The sequence below is a fragment of the Heloderma suspectum genome, chromosome 1, assembly GCF_057233095.1.
Source record: "Heloderma suspectum isolate Gila_16-S chromosome 1, 16-S_ref, whole genome shotgun sequence".
Taxonomy (NCBI): Eukaryota; Metazoa; Chordata; class Lepidosauria; order Squamata; family Helodermatidae; genus Heloderma; species Heloderma suspectum.
This window is the reverse complement of record NC_139458.1, coordinates 15,585,927-15,607,974: the sequence shown is the minus strand read 5'-3', so window position 1 is coordinate 15,607,974 and position 22,048 is coordinate 15,585,927. Positions and strand designations below refer to the sequence as shown.

The window sequence follows — 22,048 nt, the reverse complement described above, 5'->3', positions numbered from 1 at the left end:
TCCAGGTATGTCCCAATCATGTATAAAGTAGGTGGGGTCTGATCTTAAAACAAAATAGGTGCATGGCTGAATGGACAGGAATGTCCCCAATGCCCAACACTTACCTCCCTGTAGCCTCTCCCAAACTCAGTTCTGGTATCACAGCTTGTCTGAAGAAACAAAGCACCCAGGGAGACAGATTGGCTACATTAAGACATAACACTAAACCACAGTTTAGTGCTACATGAATGAGCTCGGGTTTGTGCGCTACTCCCTCCCCTCTCCTTTTCCTCTGATGTGGCTGCAAGGAGATCAGAAGCATTTACTTCTGTTTTCAAATAACCACAGTTTGTCATTTTGTCTGAACTGGGACAAACCATGTTTATGTTTAACTATGGTTTGTCCGAACAAGCCAGGTTCAAACTCTGATTTCTGATCCTGGCTTGTTCAGACAAATCATAGTTAAAATTAACCACAGTTCCTGGCTCAGACAAAATGACAAACTGCAGTTAGTTGAAAATGGAAGCAGATGCTTGCAGCCATGCTAGAAGAGGGGAGGAGAGGGAGAGCAGGTTCGTGCCTGCAGTGCTAAATTAGAGGAAGGGACGTAGCTCTGTGATAGAGCACCTGCTTTACATGCAGAAGGTGTGAAGTTCAATCCCCAGCATCTCCAGGTAGGGCAAGAAAAACTCCTGCCTGAAACCCTCGAGAGCCATTGCTGCCAGTCAAGTGTCGACAATACTGGGCTAGATGGACCCATGGTCTGACTCAGTATAAAGTAGCTGCCTATGTTCCTAACCTATGGTTAGTACTATGTCCAAACCTCACCAGTATGGGAGGTAAATTGGAGGCAGAGGGAGGGTTTCTCATCCTCCATGTGTCCTAAAAACTGGGGTTCTACACCCAGTTTTATATGTGATTAGGGCAGACCTGGGTTTAAACAAATGAGTTTGAGGCCATCATGTCAAGGCTGAGCATCAGCTTAAGAGAGAAACCTTATTCTTTGAGTCAGAAAAGAAAAGTAGGACGTTACTTTCTGAATTTCTTTCGCTTTGGTGATGTTCTCGCTCTTCTGCTGCAACATGTTTTCAATAGCTTGGAGGCCTTTGTTAATATCTTCTATTTTTTTATCTGTGGTGTAGTGAGGGGAGGTTTTCAAGTGCTCGGTGCTGACCTAAAACAACAACAAGAATGGAAAAGGATTGCAATGGTGGTGGTGGAGGGAAGCAGAAGAGAAATACAAAGACAAAACGATCTGCTCTTTCAAAGTATGACCACTGTTTCTTTCTTCCTTGATGAGTCACAGGAATCTGGAAACCATTTGCTGACCTGTTTCAGCAATGTTATGCCAAAGTACCTGGACCTCTGGAGGGCTCCTCTTTGGAAGATGACCTAGAGCCCCCGGGGCCAAACCTTGTGGAGGCGCTACCTGTGTCAAGTGACCTTGAAGCAGATCAGGGGGATCCTGGGCCCTCAAGGGAGATGGCCATGGATCATGGCGTAGTTATCTCCCTCTCAATCTCAGAGGCCAAGTGTCTAAAGGTTCAGGCTTGGCCAGCTGTCAGTCACAGAACTACCTGCCTGAGGAACAAGGACTCTTCCTGAGTAAAGGCATACTTGTGAGCAAGGCTCTGGTCACGAGTAGACCATTCCTCAAGTGGCTGTGCTTTGGGAAGGGCTCTGAAGGCTCAGACTTAAAAGTGCTGGAACAATGTCTGTGCACAGGCTCCCTGCCTTGTATTTCTGATAACCAGTGGAGGCTGGTGGCTCTGATGTCAGCGGGTGGTGAATCCACTCCGGGTTTCAGTCAGAACCAGTCAGAACTCTAAAGGAGCCATCCAAAGTGCTTCACACCAGTTCTGACTGAAACCCGAAGCAGATTCACCACCCCACTGACATCACAGCCACCAGCTTCCACTGCTGACAATCAAGCTCTTCTCTTGAACTCCCTGTGTTTGGACTGTCTACTGACGTTGCCTTTGGTACTGACCTTGACTCATTCCCTTGAGCTCTGTCCCCACACCACTGCAAGAAGGACATGAACAGGTCTTCACATCCACCTCTTTTGTCTCTATTCTTCCCTTATCTGCTGTTATATTGCACTTACCTGTTGTCCCTCTTTTTAAAATAACTGATAATAGGGCTCCATTAGAAAAAGGATATGGAATCTTATTTTCCTTTTGAAGGTCATAAAAAGAGCACAGCTGGATCATTTAGACAAGCATCCTGTTCCTAATCTGGGACTGTTAGCATCCAGTAGCCAATGTGATGTCTAAGGGAAGTCCACAAGCAGGACATGAGTGCAATAGCACCCTCCTGCACATGTTTCTGGGAAATTGGTATTGAAAGGTATGCTGCCTTTGATATTGGAGGCAGCGTATAGCCATCAGGACTTGTAGCCACTGATAGCGTTCTCCTCCAGGATTTTGTCCAATCCCCTTCTAAAGCCATCGAAGGTGGCAGCTATCGCCGCATCTTGTGGTAGCGAATTCCACAAATGGGATCAGTATTTACTTAGAATCATAGAATAGTAGGGTTGGAAGGGGCCTATAAGACCATCGAGTCCAACCCCCTGCTCAAGGCAGGAATTTAAGTCAAAGCATCCCTGACAGATGGCTGTCCAGTTTCATCTTGAATGCCTCCAGTGTGGGAGAGCCCACCACTTCGGAGCGTCTCTCAAAGCTGTAGTATTCTTGAAGCTAACCGCTAATCTGATCAGCGGTTGAAGACCGCTGGGAGCCTTCTGTAAGTCATCCAAAACTTTGCAAAGAACAAGCAGTATATAACTACAATAAACTTGGAGCCCAGCACAAGCTGTTCTGAGCTTCAGAAAAAATAAACTATGGCTTTTACCTTTTCTTCCAGGTCTTTTAAGGTTTCCTTGCAATCTTCCAAATGTGTTTCAATCTCAACTGGCACGATCGTATACATTTCAGCATACTTGATACGTAGCTTCTCCATGATCTGCTCAAGTGTTTGCTTCTGACGATCGATTGCTTTCTGGATCTCCTAAGAGGTGGAAGGAATTTATAGTTTTTTCAGAAGTGGGGGTATTGCTTCCCACTGGGCTTAGGATACAGGCAGGTAGTTTTCGCATTACAAAGCCTCATTTTGACTATGCAGGCAGGGCAGGGCAAACCTGAGAGATGCTCACTTTGTTTAGTCATGGTGCGTTTCAATTCACCAAGAATAAATTAAACCTGATACCATTTCATTGTCCTTGTCAAGGCTTATTGACAGATGAAATAATATCTTGACCACATACAAATACCCCTGTGATTAAGCTGCAAGGCGTGCATGTGTTCCAAAAAGCGTGGGGGGCGGGGACATTTTTCCAAAATTAGGTTCCAGCAATAATAATATGCTACAAAAAAGTAATGGAGCTGGGTTAGTCACTTTTGTGTCACCAAAACCAAAAGATGCGTGTAAAACAGTTGGTTCCAGTTCTGCATGAAGAGTATCATTTTCAGGAGGTAAAAGGAACTTGACAGTTGTCTACTATTTGTGGCCTAGAAATTTAATCTGATCTATATCCTCTGATGGAAACAACTGAAAGGAAACACATTTGGGGCCAAATTTTTTGGAAAATGCTAGAAAATGCAATGTTGTCTGCAATTATTTGTCCTAATTCTAAGGCATTTCCTTGGTATCAAAATGTTGAATTTTGGGATCCAAGTCCAAAACAACATCTTGCATGGGAACAGAATGAAAGTGGAAAGTAAAAGTCTTTGTTCATCTAACAGCCTGCAAAAAGGCCAGTTGTAACCGTGCCATCATCTGTTACTCCAGACGGCAGGACAAGAACTACTGGGTGGAAACTGCAAGGAAGGAGATTTCAGATAAATGTTAGGAGAACCTTATAAAGGGGAAGAGCTGTTCAGCAGTGGAGCAGACGGCCTCAGGAGGTGGTGGGCTCTCCGTTGTTGTAAGTATATAAGCAAGAAGCTGGACAGCCATCTGTCAGGGATGCTGCAGATGCAGATCACTGAGCAGGGGGCTGAGCTACATGACCTCCAAAGTCCCTTCCAACTTTAAAATTCTATTATGCTATTTTATTTGACTTTATTTTTGCAATTAATAGGCACCCAAATGAGCAGTTTTTGAAACAACTTTCTGAACTGCAGAAAACAGCGGAAGGAAACATATGCAATTCCCTCTCTAATTATGTTTGCACAAAATACACACCTATCTATTGTCTTTGCTAATGGACTAAGAATGCAATCCTATGCATGTTCAGACAAACAAAAGTCCTACAGCTCCCAGCATGCCCCAGCCATCATGGCTGGCTGGGGTATGCTGGGAGTTGTAGGACTTTTTTCTGCATAGGATTGTGCTCTAAATGTAAATAAAAAGAAAGGTAGGAAGGAAAGAAGGAAGGAAGGAAGGAAGGACAGGGCTCTTGTTTGTTTAATAATTATATATAAAAGAGAGGATTTTAGTGGAGGTGGTTTGCTATGGTTGAGGTCATAGGTCAGTAGTAGAACATACGTTTGGCATGCAGAAGATCCCAAGAGCTATTGCACATTTGCCCTTACATCCCTGAAAGTAACAATGCTGGACATTTTTGTTTGATTTTAAATCAACCCTGAAAGCTCAGGGAAGAGAATACACCGGCCTGTCATTGACAGAGGTCGCAACCCTTAGCTATGATGCTATTACAAAACAACCTGACAGCAGGCATTTCACCAACCTCAAGTTTTGCTGCCTTTTCATTCAGCGCTTCTAAGTCTATGTCCTGGAGCAACAACATGGTGTCCTGTAATGAATTCTTCACAGTGTTTATTTCTTCGTTAACCTTGGCCCGGTCTTCAATCTCAGACTGTACAGCATCCTCTTGCTTCTGAGCCTTTCGACAGAGCCTAAGAACATTGCATTGGAAATATTATTCAGGGGAGGTTTCAGTGGAAACTTAGAACACGAGATATGAGGGGTTCCATTGACACCATGTTATATGCCCCCATCCCCTGATTTTAAAGGTCCTAAACACAACCAGCTTTCATTCTAGTTAATGAATACCACAGGGCTTATCTAGTTTTAAAACTATTCAGGTTATATGCAATGTTCTAATTAATGAATTATTATATTTTTTCTGGAATCCTTATACATCTGTCAGATAATCGGGAATCCACAGCTCAAGCTAAAAAAAATGAAGATATTTCGAAAGGAATATTGTATGAACAGATACCATGGGAATTATGTCCCCAATACATTTATTTATACTTACTCTGTTGTTCGCTCGTGCATGGCCCGAATTTCACACACAACAGGAAATCCTCCTTTCTCAGAGGGACATTCAGGAACATTCAGAATGCTCCTTAAGCGATGGAGTATTAAGCGCAACTGTAATTTCTCAGCATCCACGCTTTCCTTGTAATAGTTTATACATTCCAGAAATTCTCCCAGTTCCTCTTTGGTGGCTTTCTCTTTCTCTCTGGGGATTTCAGGTAGTTCTTCCAGAAAATTGTCTACAATGATTGCTTCTCGTTCCATCTAAAGAGAAAGATGGCCGCCAGAACAAGACAGAGAACCAGTGAAAAGGGGGGAAACTTTAACTGTTCAAGGTTGCAATCCTCCACACACTTACCTGGACATAAACTCCATTCAACGCAGTGGGAATTACATCTCAGTAAATATGCATAGGATTCCTTTTCTCCATGATTATTTATTGCCCTCAACAGATAGTCCCAGTGTAAAATAAGTGCATCTATAGTGAAGCTCCACAACAGAACATTGCAACGTGGAGTACTTCTGTTCAGGTTTCCAGCCACTCCTATTCTTCCTCCTCCTCAGTTTTGTGTCCCCACCCAACCCACACAACACTCATCATTGGGTATGGTGACTGGGCATGCTAATTCTTTATCATGGTGTTTGGGTTGTTGTTTTTGCCCCTTTATGTTCTTTTCCCTAAATTTTTGTTGTACTCCTGCTAACCTCAGGGTTCCCATAAGTCTGCTGATACCTCCCTTCTGTGTGTGTGTGTGTGTGTGTGTGTGTGTGTGTGTGTTTCTGTATTGGCTACATATGTAGCAGCACCCAGAGAACTGAGATCATTATCAGTATTTATATATTTTTTTTCTAAGTGTTCAACACACTTTGCTTACATTATTTCAGTACTATTGTATGGTATTTCATATTTACTCCCCATATTTGAAATTAGCCAGTTTTATCCTCCCCACTCCCCCACCCGGGTTTAATAGATTGGCAGGCGGAGTTTGGGGCTAAGACTGACAAACAGTGACATGTCTAAGCCCACTTAGGGTCAAACTAGATGTGACAAGAAAAGACACAGCTCCTGCCAAAAATAGAAGCCTCTCTCATGCTGTGACAACCCTGCCCCCTTGCCATCACCAGCCAATGGCGTGGGACAGGCACGGAAAGGCACAATGTTGTGATGTTATGACACAAGATAAAGGGGAAAAGGCTGGATTTAGCGTGAACTTGGGGAGTTCCACAGCCAGTTTCTCCTGCTGTTTTTTTCAGCTCTTGGCAGTGGAAAGCAAGAGGCATGTCTGAGTTTAAAAGTCAGTAACAGCACCTCCCAAGCATCTTCTCCACTGCATAATCATCCTGCCTGCCTTCACCCTTGGACACTCAGCCAATCTCACACCAATTTTCACTAGGGCTGTGCACTGCTTCAGGAGGCCTGAACCCCGAGTCGAAGCAGGCTGCTTCGGGTCACTTTGAGTCCCTTCTGAAGAGAAGTGGAGGGGTCACGAAGGGACCCGGAGAGGGACGGGGGCTCTCTGAAGTGCTTGGTGCGCTTCAGAGCTTTGGCACCCCCGGCCCACCTGCGCCAGCACCTCCAGGTTCTTACCTGAGCCGCCTGCCTCCTCCACCGCCACCTCTGCCTCCATCGCCTTCTCCGCCGTCTTCTCCTCATCCTCCTCCTCCACCGCCATCATTGCCGCCCTGCCTTCTCCTCCTCCTCCGCCACCGCCATCGCCGTCTCCGCCATTGCCACCGTCTCTGCCACCTTCTCCTTCTCCAGCACTGCCGTCACCACCGCCACCAGGTCCTGAGGCCTGGATGCACCGACTCCTATTGCAGGGAGTTGCATTTTAAAAATGCTAACTTCCAGAAACTTCCAGGAGGTTGCCATTTTAAAAATGGCAACTCCCAGCAATAAGAGTCGGCACACATCCAGGCCTCAGGACCTGGTGGCAACGGTGGCAGTGGCGAGGAGAAGGTGGCGAAGGTGGAGAAAGCGGCGGTGGTGAAAGCAGCAGCGAGGAGAAGGCAGCAGCAGAGACGGCGACAGTGGAGGCGGCAGTGTTGGAGGCGGCAGCAGCAACAGAGGAGAAGGTGGCAGTAAGGTAAGGAGCTAGGGGGTTGCACGGGGCATCGGGGGGGACCTGAAGTGGGGTTTGGCATCCGACTCGGGTCAGGGCCCCTGAATCAGCCTGAGACGAATCGGGCCCGCCTCCGAAGCCACGAAGCAGTTTCCAAGTCGGACTGGGGGGGTCCCTGCACAGCCCTAATTTTCATCCTCTTTGATAACGTGGCAGTGAAGCTGCTATTCAAAATGAAGTAGTAGACGGCCCTCATATACTCTGCAGACGCAGTTTAACTGAAGGCTACTAAATGGCTGAGACGATAGAATTAGTGTACAACCATACTCAGGTTTAGACATGAAATACGTCCTACAGCTCGCAGCATGCCCCAGCCAACCATGTAAGTTTGTAAGTTCTAAGACTTTTTTCTGTCTAAACATGCAAGGGACCGCAGCCTTAAAAAAGAATACTGTGGTACAGCCTGTGGAAATCTAAGCACTCTTTAGCCATAGGTGACAAGGTTTCAGGAAGTAATCATAAAAAAGAGGGTTTTTTTGATGAGAAATTAGTACAAAACCAAGATAGGAACATAGGAAACTGCCTTATCTCTGGGCAGACCTTTGCTCCACTTAGCTAGTATGGTCTGCTTTGACTGACAACATCTCTTCAGGGTGTCAGGTAGAAAAAGAGTTTTCTGATCACCTTCTCCCTGGTCTTTTAATTGGAGATGCCAGGGATTATGAGATTAAATCTAAGACTGCCAGAGATTAAACCTGGGACTACTGCATGTAAGGTATGTGGTCTACAGCTAGGCTACTGTCCTTCCTATAAACGAGACAGTCAAAACAGCCTGTGGATAACCCAGCTCTAAACTATCGCCTGGGTGGGAGATGCCTCCAAACTACTCACTTCTTCATTAACGGACTTCCATTCCTGGTTCTGCTCTTCACATCTGCCTTCCCATTCTTTTGCTGCATTGAGCAGATGAAGCCACTTCAGCCACAGCGTTGATGCAATTGTGGCGATCAGCACACAGTCGTTTTCCTGGCACATCAAGCTCAGGTGTCCCGAGTCTTGCCGCAACTTGATTAGATCTTCTTCGACCGAAACCAGTCGGGAGACGAGCATCTTTAAGGGAAATATTTTATTATTGCTTTTATTACTACATTAATATTTATTTATCTGGGGACCCAAAAGCAAACATTTCTCTAAAGTTTGTTTACTTTTTTAAAAAAAAAATTGAATTCCCAGAGTGCAGGACATGGAATAATGGGCTCAAGTGACAGGAAGCCAGATTCCGGCTGAACATCAGGAAAAACTGCCTGACTGTAAGAGCAATACGACAATGGAACCAATTACCTGGGGAGGCGGTGGGCTCTCCCACACTGGAGGCATTCAAGACGAGGCTGGACAGCCATTTGTCAGGGATGCTCTGACTTGGATTCCTGCATTGAGCAGGGGGTTGGACTCGATGGCCTTGTAGGCCCCTTCCAACCGTACTATTCTATGATTCTATATGAATTGCCCCTCCACTCAATGATCACTGGAGGCGACTTGCAATAAAACTATAAACACAATAATATTCAACAAATTCCAAACAAAACTGATAAAAGTATGTAACAGCCAAACTGGGGAACCTTCTAAAATCAAAGAGCAGCCTTTGGGCACAATCCTAGGCATGTTTAGACAAAAAGAAGTCCTGCAATCCTATGTGCGTTTAGGCAAAAAGAAGTCCTACAACTCCCGGCATTCCCCAGCCAGCCATGGATTGCGCCTTTAATCAGTAAATGCTCAGCAGAACAAGATGGCACCAGCCATCTGAAGGACGACAATGGAGCCACCCTAACCTCCCCGGAAAGGGAGTTCCACAACCAGGCTGCTGCTACATGGAAGGTCCTGTCTCACGTCCTCACCAACCTCATGTCTCCAAGAGGTGAGACGCATACCAGGGCCTCAGATGAAAAACATAGGCTCTGAGGATGTTCATATGGAACGAGGTGTCTCTCAGGTTTCCTGGCCCCAAACCTGTTTAGGGCAGAGATGGGCAACACATGGGCTACATGTGGTCCCCACCCCCAAAATTCACAGCAGGAAAAAAACTGGTAAGGTTGTTGCTGAATTTTGGTGACAACCCACTACAGAAAGCAAAAATGGCCAAATTTAGCCTGTTTTCAAGTGCAGCATGCGGAGGGTGTGTGTGTGTGTGTGTGTGTGTGTGTGTGAGAGAGAGAGAGAGAGAGAGCGAGCGAGCGAGCAGGCGGGCCCCAGACCTTCCAAAGTTGCTCTAATTTAGGGCTTTACAGGTAAGAACCAGCTTCTTGAACTGGGCTTGGAAACAAATGGGAAGCCAGTGAAGCTGTTTCAGAACTAATGTTATATGGTCTATAAAACGCACGCCACCGAACTTGTGCATTCCACAACAAGGGGTCAACCACCAAAAAGGCCCTGCTTCCTTGTAGTCATCTGCTTCATGCTTAAATATAGGTCTCCCATCATTACATCTAGTTTGGCCATAATACTGACCAACTTTTGAAGAGTGTTATTCATGATTGCCTAGATCATGCATGTTAAGGGCTTTGAACACTGTAAAAACACTTTATAATTGTGACGATTATTGTTATTATCAACCTCACCTTGCTTTGTTCGGACAGCTCTAGAGCTTCTTTGTAAGATGATGGAATATGGTACAAAGATTTCCGGAGCACCTTTTCCACATCATCCAGATCAGTACATATCATCTCTTTGGATTTTTTGAAGCAGTGGTATTTTTCCAAACATCTATGGATGCAACAGTATTAAATAAAATTAAAATGTATCCATTTTTGTCAAGGAAAACACATCCTTTTTTTCCCTTTTGTCAATCATGGCCGCGGTGGCTTAGTGGTTAAGACGCTGAACTGCAGACCGGAAGGTCGGCAGACAGCAGTTCGAGACCCGAGTGCCGCGTGACGGAGTGAGCTCCCGTCTTCAGTCCCAGCTCCTGCCAACCTAGCAGTTCGAAAGCAAGAAATTGCAAGTAGATAAATAGGTACCGCTTCAGCGGGAAAGGTAACAGCGTTCCGTGCACCTCGGTGTTCAGTCATGCCGGCCACATGACCACGGAAGCGTCTTCGGACAGCGCTGGCTCTTCGGCTTAGAAATGGAGATGAGCACCACACCCTAGAGTCGGACACAACTGGTTGGGGACACCTTTACCTTTACCTTTTTTTACAATCATGGCATCCTCCACTGTCAGCTTTTAACCACTGGCATGAACTAAATGAATATACCAAAAAAGAGAAACTGGCAGATTTTAAGAGCAATCCTAAACTCTCTGAGCTTCAGATATCAGAAGCTCTGCTATACCCTAAGCCCCTGTTGGCTCTTACTGACAGGGGGGAGTTGGGTTTTTTAATTAGTTTTTATTGTTGATGTTGTTGTTTAAAAAACCTGTTATATCGGGGGTGAGGAAGCTCAGGCTGACAGGCCAAATCCAGCCCTCCAAGGTTTTCCAGATGACCGCACCCTCTTTCCCCTAACCACCAATCATTTAGTGTAGAGCTGTGCACAAATGGCCTCTCAAAATTCTCCAGCCTATTTGTGGTCAGAGAAATTGGGGGGCCAATTTCACCAAATTTCTCCTAGGGGAGGAGAAATTCTCCATACATCTCTCACAGATAGGGCTCAATATCAGCAGGGGTTGTATCACAGCCTCTTTCTGTTTTCCTCAGGGTTTTTGGTTTACTGCACCGCTTCTGTAAGTGGCAACAGCACCAAGCTACTTTTCTGAGACAGAATTTTGAATTTCTTTTGGTGGTATTTTTGAGCTTGCCTAATCATTGTGAGGTGGCCAAGGGTGCTCTGTGTGTGTGCGTTTCTCTCTCTCTCACACAATCTCTCTCTCTCTCTCTTGCACATCTTTCCATTGCTCTGCAGCTTCCCAGGCCACCTGCACTTTCTGAACTGAAAAAGCCCAATGGGAGGAATTGCCTCATGATCTCTTCCTCACGATGGCTTTAACTGAAGTGTGGGAAGCTGAGGAGGCTACAGGCTGCCACAGAGATTACTGTACAATGACAGACAGGACACTCACACACACTCCTCAGCCGCCTCACAAGTAAGGTAAGCCCAAGAACCCCAAACCCTGGAATTTCTTTTTGAAAGCAATTTCTTTTCTATCAAATTGAATGAGAATGGTCGAAAAAAATGTCTGAGAAATTTTTGGCGCAGCACTAATTTAGCGGTCTCCCAGCTTTTGTGCAGTTTTCCCCCCCATTCAAAGTGGTGCAAACTCCTCTCGTAAGGCGCAGTTACTGGCAGTAAAAGCTTTAAGCTACAATATGCTGGGATTTTTTGTATTTCCGCCCCACCCGTTTTGCCTTTGGCTCCACCCCATTAGCCTCCGGCCTCGCCCACTACTGGAATGTTGCCTCTGAGGACCTCTCTGAAACTGAATTTGGCCCTTGGGCAGAAAAAGGTCGTCATCATCTCCCCACCCCACCCGTTTTACATCTTTACCACCAGCCATTTAACATGAAATCAAAATTATAGGTTATGAATGAATGTAATGAACGCCTGGGAGGCACTGCTGCAGGGAAAAGATGGGATTGGAACTATCAAGGATGAGCTTTCCCACCTGCTCTTCCCCACATCCCTGCTCAGGAATCTTATAAGGAGCTGTTGCTTAGACGACTGCTACCAAGGGCAGCGGCACTTTGGGGGGATTTGTGGCTGAGTCCCAGAAATTAGATGCAGCAAAAGGGACAGTGACTGGAATATAGTATTATTATTGCCATTGTTGTCCTGAATACATTACTGACGTGTTCCTGTATATATTGTATTTTTTGTAATTTTATTGCAAGATGCTTTGAGTATTTCAGCAGAAAAGTGAAGTATAAATATAAAAGTGAACATTCCGTTAGGGAGGGGCTGTAGTTCAGTGGCAGAGCCCCTGCTTTCCATGCGGAAGGTCCCCGGTTCAATTCCTGGCACCTCCAGGTAGGGCTCGGAAAGACTCCTGTGTAAAACCTTGGAGAGCCACTGCCAGTCAGTATAAACCATCCTTCCCCAACTGGTGCCCTCTAGATGCTTTGGGCTATGACTTCCAGCATTCCTGACCACTGGCCATGCTGGCCAGGGCTGATGGGAGTTGAAGTCCAAAGCATCTGGAAGACACCAGGTTGGGGAGGGCTGGTGCAGAATACTGGACTAGAAGGAACAAGAGTCTGACTTGGCATAAGGCAGCTTCCTGTGTTCTTGAAATGATGGAAATTGTTGGCTTACCTCTGCACACCAGATTTGCTTTTTTGCTCCTGTTCTCTTAGTATCAAACTCCTAGCAACTAGATCACTAAGAGCTTTTTCTAACTGCAGTTTGGCTTTCGGTTTCATTTTCTTTTTCAGCGTGGAGATCAATGCTTCTACTTCAGCCTTTGCAGCCTCAAATTCGTCTTGTTTCTGGTGAAAGAGGAGGCCAGACCTATCTTCTAGCTCATCCAAGTTGAACGGAGGAGTGGAAAGAAGGGCTTCACACTGACTGAGGAGATCAGCAGCCTCCTGGACAGCTTCACTGTAAAACTTCACAGTCCTGAAGGCTTCATCTAAGGCGCTCTGAACAGGTAAACAAAGATAAAAATGCAACAGGACTGTGTGGGCTGAAAAATATGAACCTCTTCTCCCAAATGTTTCTCTGTCCTGGAGTACTAAGATCCATCAGTAGAGCCCTGCTCCACATCCTGCCCTCTCGGACATCAGGTTAATTAACAGTAGTAGCAGAGCCTTTTCAGTGGTGGTCTCAGACCCTAGGAATGCCCTTCCCTGACATGTCTGCCTCTCTCCTTTTCTTTTGATGGGAAGGTGAAGACATGTTGGTCTGTTGTTGCAGTTTAAATTGAATGTTGATTTTTAAAATATATTTCCCAGAGATTTTAGTTGTCCATATTGTTTTGTAAACCACTTTGAACTAGAATTTTAAGTTAGAGGTGGTATTTCAATAAATACAGAAATAAACTTCTGAGTGACAGAAGGCCAAACACAAGTGACCACAAAAACCTGGACAGGAGCAAGAGGCCTGCAGGCTGGGCTTTGGCACAGTCAGGCCCACCTCTCCAGTGATATGCTACTGTCTGATCCCTGGCTCAGCAGACTACAGGGAAACTGATAACTGATGTTCAGAGTGGCTTACTAAAGTTAAACATGAAGACAAATAAAAACAGTATTAAAAATACACATACAAATCCAAATGAAGCACCAGCAATAAAGCATCCAGAAGCCCTCATTATTAAAACCTCCCATAAACTTTTTGAAATAGAAGTCTTCACCTGGAATCTCAGTGTTTTTAGAGTTGGTACCAGTTTAATATGTGTAGGAATGACATTCCACAGTTGGGGCCACAGTGAAAGAGACCATGTTCCTGGGAGCCACCAACCTAGCTTCTGAAGGTGAGGGCAACCACCATCCACCCACAACTTCAACAAATGTGCAGATTCATAGAGGAAAAGGTGATCCTTCAACTACCAAGCCATTTGTTCAGCGTGTGTGTGTGAGTGTGTGTGCGTGTGTGTGTGTGTACACACACACACACACACACACACAAATAATTAAGAGATTTCTTGCTCGGTTTTCATTATAAAATAATCCCAAAGCAGGGTATAAACAATAAAACACAGTAAAATAATACAACATTGACCAAGAACAGAGTAATTTCAACATATATTTAGAGCTAAACGTTTCGGCTTCTGCCCTCACCAACATCACAGCTACTGATGAGGGCGGAAGCCAGAACAGTTAGTCAATCTATCTTTCATATATATTTCAACTTAAGACTGGCTGTATCCATAGTGGATCCAGAACCTGCTTGCTGCTTTGCTCTTGTTCTGCTTTACACCGGCCTCTCTCTCTCTCTCTCTCTCTCTCTCTCAATCTCTCTCTCTCTATATATGTGTGTGTGTGTGTGTGTGTGTGTGTGTACAAAAAGTGTTTTAGTGCTATTTAAAAGATCGATTTAAAAAACAAAAACAAGTGATAAAATGGCACCCACTGCAAAGGTTATACTGAATGTGTGCTGGGCTGTGATAGGTACAGCTGCCTGTTAAGTCTCTGCCCATGTCAAAACCACACCCCTTAAAAAGGATGGAAGGGCAGTGCTAAGGGCATCTACACCTGTGGAGATAGCGCTGCTCTTCTCAAAAAAAGTCAGACTTTTTCCAGTAAGGAAAAAGACAGAAGCAGTACTGGGAAAACTCAGGAGGAATACAAACGGATGAAGGCATTGCCTGGACCTCGCATAAAATGTGAGTGAACGACCCATGGCGATTCCACAATAAATCCCTCATCTGGAAGCTGCCAAGGTTGACAGAAAGGTCGAAAGGGTAAATAAGACATCTTGGATTACTTACTCCACGTGCAGCAATGTCAGCTTTCAGCTGTTTTTTCAGGTTTCGCAGTTCCTCTGCTTCTTTCTCCAGACTATCAGGGAAGGGAGATTTGTCCTCCTGAGCCCCTCTCTTTTTGTTTATTAAATCTTCAGCAGCACAAGATTCTGCTTCCACAGCATCTTCAAGCACTTTACAGTACAGCTTTTCATGGGAAATCAACTGAACATCCAAATCAAGCAGGACGGGCTGATGGAGCTCAGATTTAATTTGCTTTAATGCCCTTAAACTATGGCCCAGCTTGCTCTGCAAGCCTTGTTCATGTCTGCATTTTTCTGGAATGGCCAATATGTTAGATTGGATCTTTTCTGACAAACCACCTATTTTTACTCCCAGGCTCTTCATTTGCTGCACCTTGGCCTCTTTGAGAGAGGCAGAAAAGGCCTCATTTTTCTCTAACAGCCTGAGTGCCTCCGCAGTTAAATATCTGGCATGTTCCACTCTCCAACTCAAAATCTTTCCTGATATCAGATAGGTTTCAGAGGTAGAAGCAGAATTATCTTTTAAAGCATCACAGTCTTTCTGAATATCAGACACAATAGCCTCAACCTCACCGAGTGTCGTTTGGTACCTGTCACTTTCTGCGGATAAGCGATCAAAGCGTTTAACCCTCTGCTCAAGGTTATTCTTCATTTTGTGAAACCGTCTTTGCAGTTCATCAAGGTGTGATCCGTCCCACTTCAGATCCAGGCATTCCCAAATCTCCTTGTATTTGTCCAAGTGTGATAAACTTAACTGGATGGTTAAAGCTCTCTCTTTAAGCTCACTCAATTTATCCTTCACCTCTTGATGTGTAGGCAACAGTGCCTCTAGATCCAGTTCCTGCCCCTCACACTGGAAACTGTCAAGGTCCTGCTGCAAGGCCACTATTTTTTCAGAGAGCTTTTCATAGGCATCTATCTTGTTTTGTACTGTACCGCACTTAATTTGGATTAGCCTATGGGCCCTCTTAGCTCTGCTCTTGAGGCTTCTTAAACAGTCATTTAGAAACACCTGCTCAAATATATTTAGCCCCTGAGGGGGTTCTTTGTAATTTGCATCAACAAGGCCTTCCAGATCTTGAATCTCCTTGGGAATCTTTGCTAAAATGGCCTGCCAGTGGTCAAGCTCAGACTTCAGACTCGCTTCGTCAGTGTCGAGGCGGGACATTTGCTCTACCTTCTGAAGCCGAGTTTCAACCTTTTCCGTGTCGGCAAAAAGCTCTCGCCTCTTTCTGAGCTGAGGTTCCAGCTGCTGCATCCTCTGATCTAATTTCAGAATAAGGCTTTGGTAGCGGGTTTGTAGCTCACGCAAAAGGAAGCTAAGGGCAGAAGCTTCCTTGGAAGCCAACTGGGGCGCAACGTGCCGGGCCTCATCCGCCAGCCGTGTAAAAGTTGGCTCTTTCTCCTGAGAAGCCTGGATCAGAGCCTTACAGCTTTCGATTTGTGATGCAAGATCGTCTGGAAAAAGAGCTGCCTTCTCGTCAAGGTGGAGCACCGAGACTCTGGCCCACAAAATGGCCTCTTCCAACCTCTTCATAATTTCGTACGCCTGGGGATGGGGAGTGATCGGGGCATCCTCTCGGGGGGTCAGCTGCTCCAGTTCCTCCACCTGGTTCTGCAAATCATTTATTCTGCTTTCCAGAGCTTTTTTCCCTGGATCGCTCCAAATCCTTTTCATCCGCATCTCGGCACCTCTTTTGAAGACAGAAACGCTATGCTTAAGTGCCTGTAGCTCTGTGGCCATCAATGCTGGGTGTGCATGCTCTTCTCTGTCGGAGCTGTCCAGACCTGTTTGCAAATGGTGCTGCTCCTGCAGCGACCTTTGGAGGTCCTGCGCTTTGTCCATGCAGTGTTTAAATTCACTGGCTTCTGCTGCAACTCGGAGCCGTTTCCTTTGGAGAGAGTCCTCCAGTTCTTTCCACCACTGCTCCACTTGATTCACCTGGCTTTGTGTTAACTCATTGTCCATCCTGGTTAGGTGCCTAGACAGATTTTCTTGTCCAGTTTTCAGCTTGTTTAAAAGGACTCTCTCTTTTTCTATGGAAGCCAAGCACTTTGTAATATTCTCCAGGAGAATTGAGTCTTCCATAGGCCCCCTTCTGGAAAAAGAAAAGGGGAAAAAAGAAATAAGATCAAAACATATTTAAAGGACATTCTGCTCAATATGCACCAGCTAAACAGCTACTTATCACCATATTTGATAGGCACTAACTAAGCGAGGAGCCACTTTACATTGAATACATCTTCTGCAGCAAGACTGTGTACAATTTTAAGATGCAAACACAGAGTCAATAGGAAGAAAGGATGCCACTATCATAAAATGTTACAATGATGATCATTAGAACTACCGTCTTTAATTGGTCCTATCCTATGGATGTTTATTCAGCACTCCCACTGATTTCAATGGATCTTACTCCTTAGTAAACATGCAAAGGATTGCCCTAGTCAATCAAACAAGTCAACTAATCAATTAACAGTGCGATCCTATACATGTGTATGCAGAACTAAGTCCCACTACGTTCAATGGGACATGCTTCCAGGTATGTGTGCATAGGATTGCAACCTAAACATTACTTCATCAGTTAAAATAGCAACCTCCCCCAGGCTCAATCAATCAGGATGGCAGATTATATGTTTATATGCCTGCTCTAGCTGCTCTAAGTGTTGGTTGTTTTTGCTCGTGCTTTTAGGTTTGGTTATGGGCTTCTTTATCTTCGTTTTTATTGGATTTGTATTTTTAAAATTGCATTTGTATTGTTATATTGTTCACCAATTTAGCCTTGAGAAATGGGATATAAATACCTAGACAAATAAAGGCATAATTTATTTATCAAATACTCTTCAAGTTCTTGAAAGGCTGTCACAGAGAGGAAGGCCAGGATCTCTTCTCCATCATCCCAGAGTGCAGGACACAGAAGAATGGGCTCAAGTGACAGGAAGCCAGATTCCGGCTGAACATCAGGAAAAACTTCCTGAGTGTTAGAGCAATACAACAGTGGAACCAATGACCTAGGGAGGTGGTGGGCTCTTCCACACTGGAGGCCTTCAAGACGAGGCTGGACAGCCACCTGTCAGGGATGCTCTGACTTGGATTCCTGCATTGAGCAGGGGGTTGGACTCGATGGCCTTGTAGGCCCTTTCCAAACCTACTATTCTACGATTCCATAATTTAAGAACAACCCAGCTGGCTGGGAATGATGGGGCCCGTATTCAACACATCAGCCATGCTCCATCATTGCAAGTTTTTAAGAAGGCCTTAAAACATATTATTTTACTCTGGCCTTCTGGTATGACTGCTGTTGCTGCTGCTTTAGGGCAAAATCCTATGGATGTTTAAACAGAAAAAAGGCCTACAACTCAAAGCATTCCCCAGTGAGCCATGCTGGCTGCGGAATGCTGTGAGTCGTAGGACTTTTTTTCTGTCTAGATATGCACAGAGTTGCACCCTCAGTTGCTGTTGTGTTGCTGGTTTTATTATTGGTCATCATTGCTGTTTTTATTGTGTTCTTATTGCTCAGATTATCGTATCGGTTTTATGTGTTTTATTGCTGTACGCCACCTTAGGAGGGCTTCTGCCCTGAAACACGGTCAAGAAATACTTTAAATAAATAAATCAGGAGGGCGCCAGGTTGGGGAAGGCTATAACAGAGGTTTATAAAATTATTCATGGTGTGAAGAAAGCGGGTAGAGAAAGTTCTTCTCTCTCTCTCTCTCTCTCATAGTATAAACATAGTACATGGTTATGACAAGAGATTTAAGGCCAACAAAAGAAAATACGTCTTCAGATCGCACATATGCCCTCCAGATGTTTTGGACTACAACTCCCATAATCCCTGACCACTGGCCATTCTGGCTAGGGCTGATGGGAGTCAGAGTGTAAAACATCTGGAGGATACTGGGTTGCCTACACCTGATCTATGGAATTCTCTGCCACAGGATGTGGCAGTGGACACCATCTTAGACAGTATTTAAAGGGGATTAGACAAATTCATGCAGGAAATGGCTATCCCTGATGTTTTATTCCTGTATTTAAACGTTTATTAGCCACTTTTCATTATAAAATAATCCCAAGGCAGGAATCATAAAGCACAACAAAACTGTCCAGCATCGACCAATAAAACAGCAACAGAGCAAACCTATGGTCCCTAGGAGAGCATCCCAGGGACCATGGGATTTTTTGGATTCCCCTCAGAAGGCCGAAGACACTCCTATGACCTTCAGAGGGGGGCTCTGGTTTCTGATTCCCCCCCTTCCCTGCCCCCTTGTAGCTGCTGTGGAAAGAACCACGGCCGCTGCTTCCCCAGATCACAAAAACAACTTTGGGGAGGTGAAAAGGGGGACGTTTTGATGGATGGGAAGGGGAGGGGCTGGGATCTGCAGTATCCTGTGGCCACTCCAGCCCTGGTCTGCGCCCCCCCAGCAGCATGACCTCTCTAGACAGGATCAGACACCTGACCTGAGGAAAAAGCAACAACAAGGAGGATGGAGAGGTGAAAATCACCTCTGTCGCTCTTTCTGATCTGCCAAGCGTCTGCCCACAGAGCACAGGATATCCAGAGTGCTCCAACATCACAGTGCTCCTTCAAAGGGCATAGAATTGCACCCTAAAACAATTACAATAAAAAGCACTCTGGCACCCCTCCATCGTGCCTGGATACAGCTCCAGCTCAGAGCATCCCTCCCTCCTGCTACTAACTGCAACCACTGAGGACTTCAGAGGAAGAGGAAGCAACAGCCCTTCCAGCTCCATGACCTGCGGAACTTTGCAGCTAAGAATCTGGTGCCTGAATTGGCTGTTTTCCTCCTCCTTCCCAATCCCCTTTCCTTTCGTGTCATGTGTTTTAAGGTTTGTAAGCCTGCGGGGGTAGCGAGGGTCTTATTCCTTATCTTTGTAAGCTACCCTGGGACCTTTTTAGTTAACGGGCAGGAGAAAAACTCTATAAATAAATAAATACGGGAGAAGAGCAATGTGGATAAGTAAGTTTACATGATGGCTTAAGTGCAACATCTAGGTTCAGGGATAGTACGCCGCTGCATACTGGGGAGTCTCTGAGGAGGAACAGCAGGAGATGGCTATTGCTCTCATGTCTGATTTGTGGGCTTCCCAGAGGCATCTGCCTGGACTAGATGGTCCAGTTGGTCTGATCCAGCAGGGCTGTTTTTATGCATCGCTTCCAGGAGCGACAGCCCACTGCATTCCATCTTATGGGCTGCACGGACCAGACAGCCTCAGTCGGGCTATGCAGCAACCAGTTGGGCAAGGCTGCACTGTTTTAACTTCCATAGCAATGCACATTCATAAGAAAACTATTAGGGAAGCTCAGTGCAACCTGGCAGGCTGCTCTTTTTGCCAATTTAGAAGCAACCATATGTAAAAACATATGCTGCAAGAGCAATAAATGAGTTCTGTGCTAGTCCCCCGATTTCATACTAATTTTGGATGCACATAAAAGCTTTGAAAACATTTAACCATTCAGTTTATTTAGGATTAATTAATCCATTTGGGTCAAGTGATCATTACAGAAATACGCTCCAGAAATCCAGGCTGTTCATTTTGTGTCACTCAACTGTCTATATTGCTAAATTAATAGACAATCAGTAACTTTAAATGTTTGGAATTTGTCCTAGCATTACAATCAATGTGATGGCCAGTTTACAAAACCAACTAAATACTTTAAGTGCATTCCTCATGATGGACTCTATACTTTGCATCTGTTTTCCTGCAAATTAAGTCAATACAGAGAATCCAGGCAAATGTCCAACAGGCATGGGAGTTCAACTTGATCTTCAAATAAAATACTGTGCACCTCCCATGTATTTATTTTAAGGCTGCACTTCATGGAGGAAATCTTTTTTTTCCAGTCAAGGTCTTCTAAAACACTTTAGATTGCTGGTTTCCAAACTGTGTTCCATGAACTCCTTGGATTCCTTGGAAGGTAATTGGGTTCTTCTTTGATAATACTAAACAAACGTCCTTGAAAAACAGATTACTTACCACTACTTATACTCCACTGCAACATGCAGGTGCAGGAGAGCACTGAGCGTATTTTTTTTTTTTTAGGGTACGAGCTGTTCAGCAATAGAACAGAATGGCTTGAAGGATGCTGGACTCTTCTTTGTTAGAATTTCCATAGGGCTAACCATTTTAGTCTGGGTTGCAGCAAGAAGAAAGGGACTTGTGGAATCCTCAAGACTAACACATTTATTATGGCGTAAGTTTCTGTGCCTCTGAAGAAGTGGACTTCAGCCCACAAAATCTTAAGCCATAATAAATGAGTTAAGTCTTAAAGGTGCCACAAAATGCTTTGTTGTTTCGCCTTTGTTCGTGGGTTTTAAGCAGAGGCTGTCTGACAACCTAAAATGGATGTTTTATCATAACATACACTTCCCCGTGTGATCCAGGATGACTGGGGAGGTTTACATGGAAGTAAGGATTATAGGCCCCTTCATGGATCACTGCCTTGTTGTGGCGAAGGGGCTTGCGTAACTCTGTGAAGCCATAAGCTATGCTGTGCAGGGCCACCCAAGACAGACAGGTCATGGCAGAGAGTTCTGACAAAATGTGGTCCACTGGAGAAGGAAATGGCAACCCACTCCAGTATTCTTGCCAAGAAAACCCCATGGAACGTATCACAAGGCTAAAAGAGATGATGCCGGAAGATGAGCCCCTCAGGTCAGAAGGTGTCCAATATACTACTGGGGAAGAGCAGAGGGTATTTCCAAGTAGCGCCAGAAAGAGTGAAGCGGCTGGGCCAAAGCCGAAAGGACACTCAGCTGTGGATGTGTCTGGTGGTGAAAAGAACATCCGATGCTGTAAAGAACAATATTGTTTAGGAACCTGGAATGTCAGATCAATGAATCAAGGTAAGCTAGAGGTGGTCAAACATGAGATGGCAAGATTGAACATCGACATCTTGGGAATCAGCAAACTAAAATGGACAGGCATGGGCGAATTTAATTCAGGTGACCAACATATCTACTACTGTGGGCAAGAATCCCTTAGAAGAAATGGAGTAGCACTCATAGTCAACAAAAGGGTGGGAAAAGCAGTACTGGGGTACAATCTTAAAAATGATAGAATGATCTCAGCACGAATCCAAGGCAAACCAGTCAACATCACAGTAATTCAAGTCTATGCCCCAACCACTGATGCCGAAGAAGCTGAGGTTGATCGGTTCTATGAAGACCTACAACACCTTCTAGAACTAACACCAAAAAAAGATGTCCTCTTCATCATAGGGGATTGGAATGCTAAAGTAGGAAGTCAAGAAATCACCGGGACAACAGGCAGGCATGGCCTTGGTGTACAAAATGAAGCAGGACAAAAGCTAATAGAGTTTTGCCAAGAGAACACGCTGATCATAGCAAACACTCTTTTCCAACAGCACAAGAGGCGACTCTACACA

At 45.0% G+C, this 22,048-nt stretch overlaps 1 protein-coding gene across 1 annotated transcript in view; it reads right to left on the bottom strand.

Annotated features, from left to right (window-relative positions):
- SYNE2 (spectrin repeat containing nuclear envelope protein 2) overlaps positions 1-22,048 on the bottom strand; it is a 333,613-nt gene that overhangs the window by 154,893 nt on the left and 156,672 nt on the right. Inside the window, exons 48-55 of the mRNA XM_084836884.1 lie at positions 14,626-16,741; positions 12,513-12,838; positions 9,884-10,028; positions 8,160-8,378; positions 5,204-5,469; positions 4,670-4,838; positions 2,833-2,988; positions 1,013-1,153 (exon numbers count right to left, since the gene is read on the bottom strand). Of these exons, the coding sequence (XP_084693010.1) occupies positions 1,013-1,153; positions 2,833-2,988; positions 4,670-4,838; positions 5,204-5,469; positions 8,160-8,378; positions 9,884-10,028; positions 12,513-12,838; positions 14,626-16,741 (3,538 nt within the window). The remainder of the gene's footprint in view (positions 1-1,012; positions 1,154-2,832; positions 2,989-4,669; positions 4,839-5,203; positions 5,470-8,159; positions 8,379-9,883; positions 10,029-12,512; positions 12,839-14,625; positions 16,742-22,048) is intronic.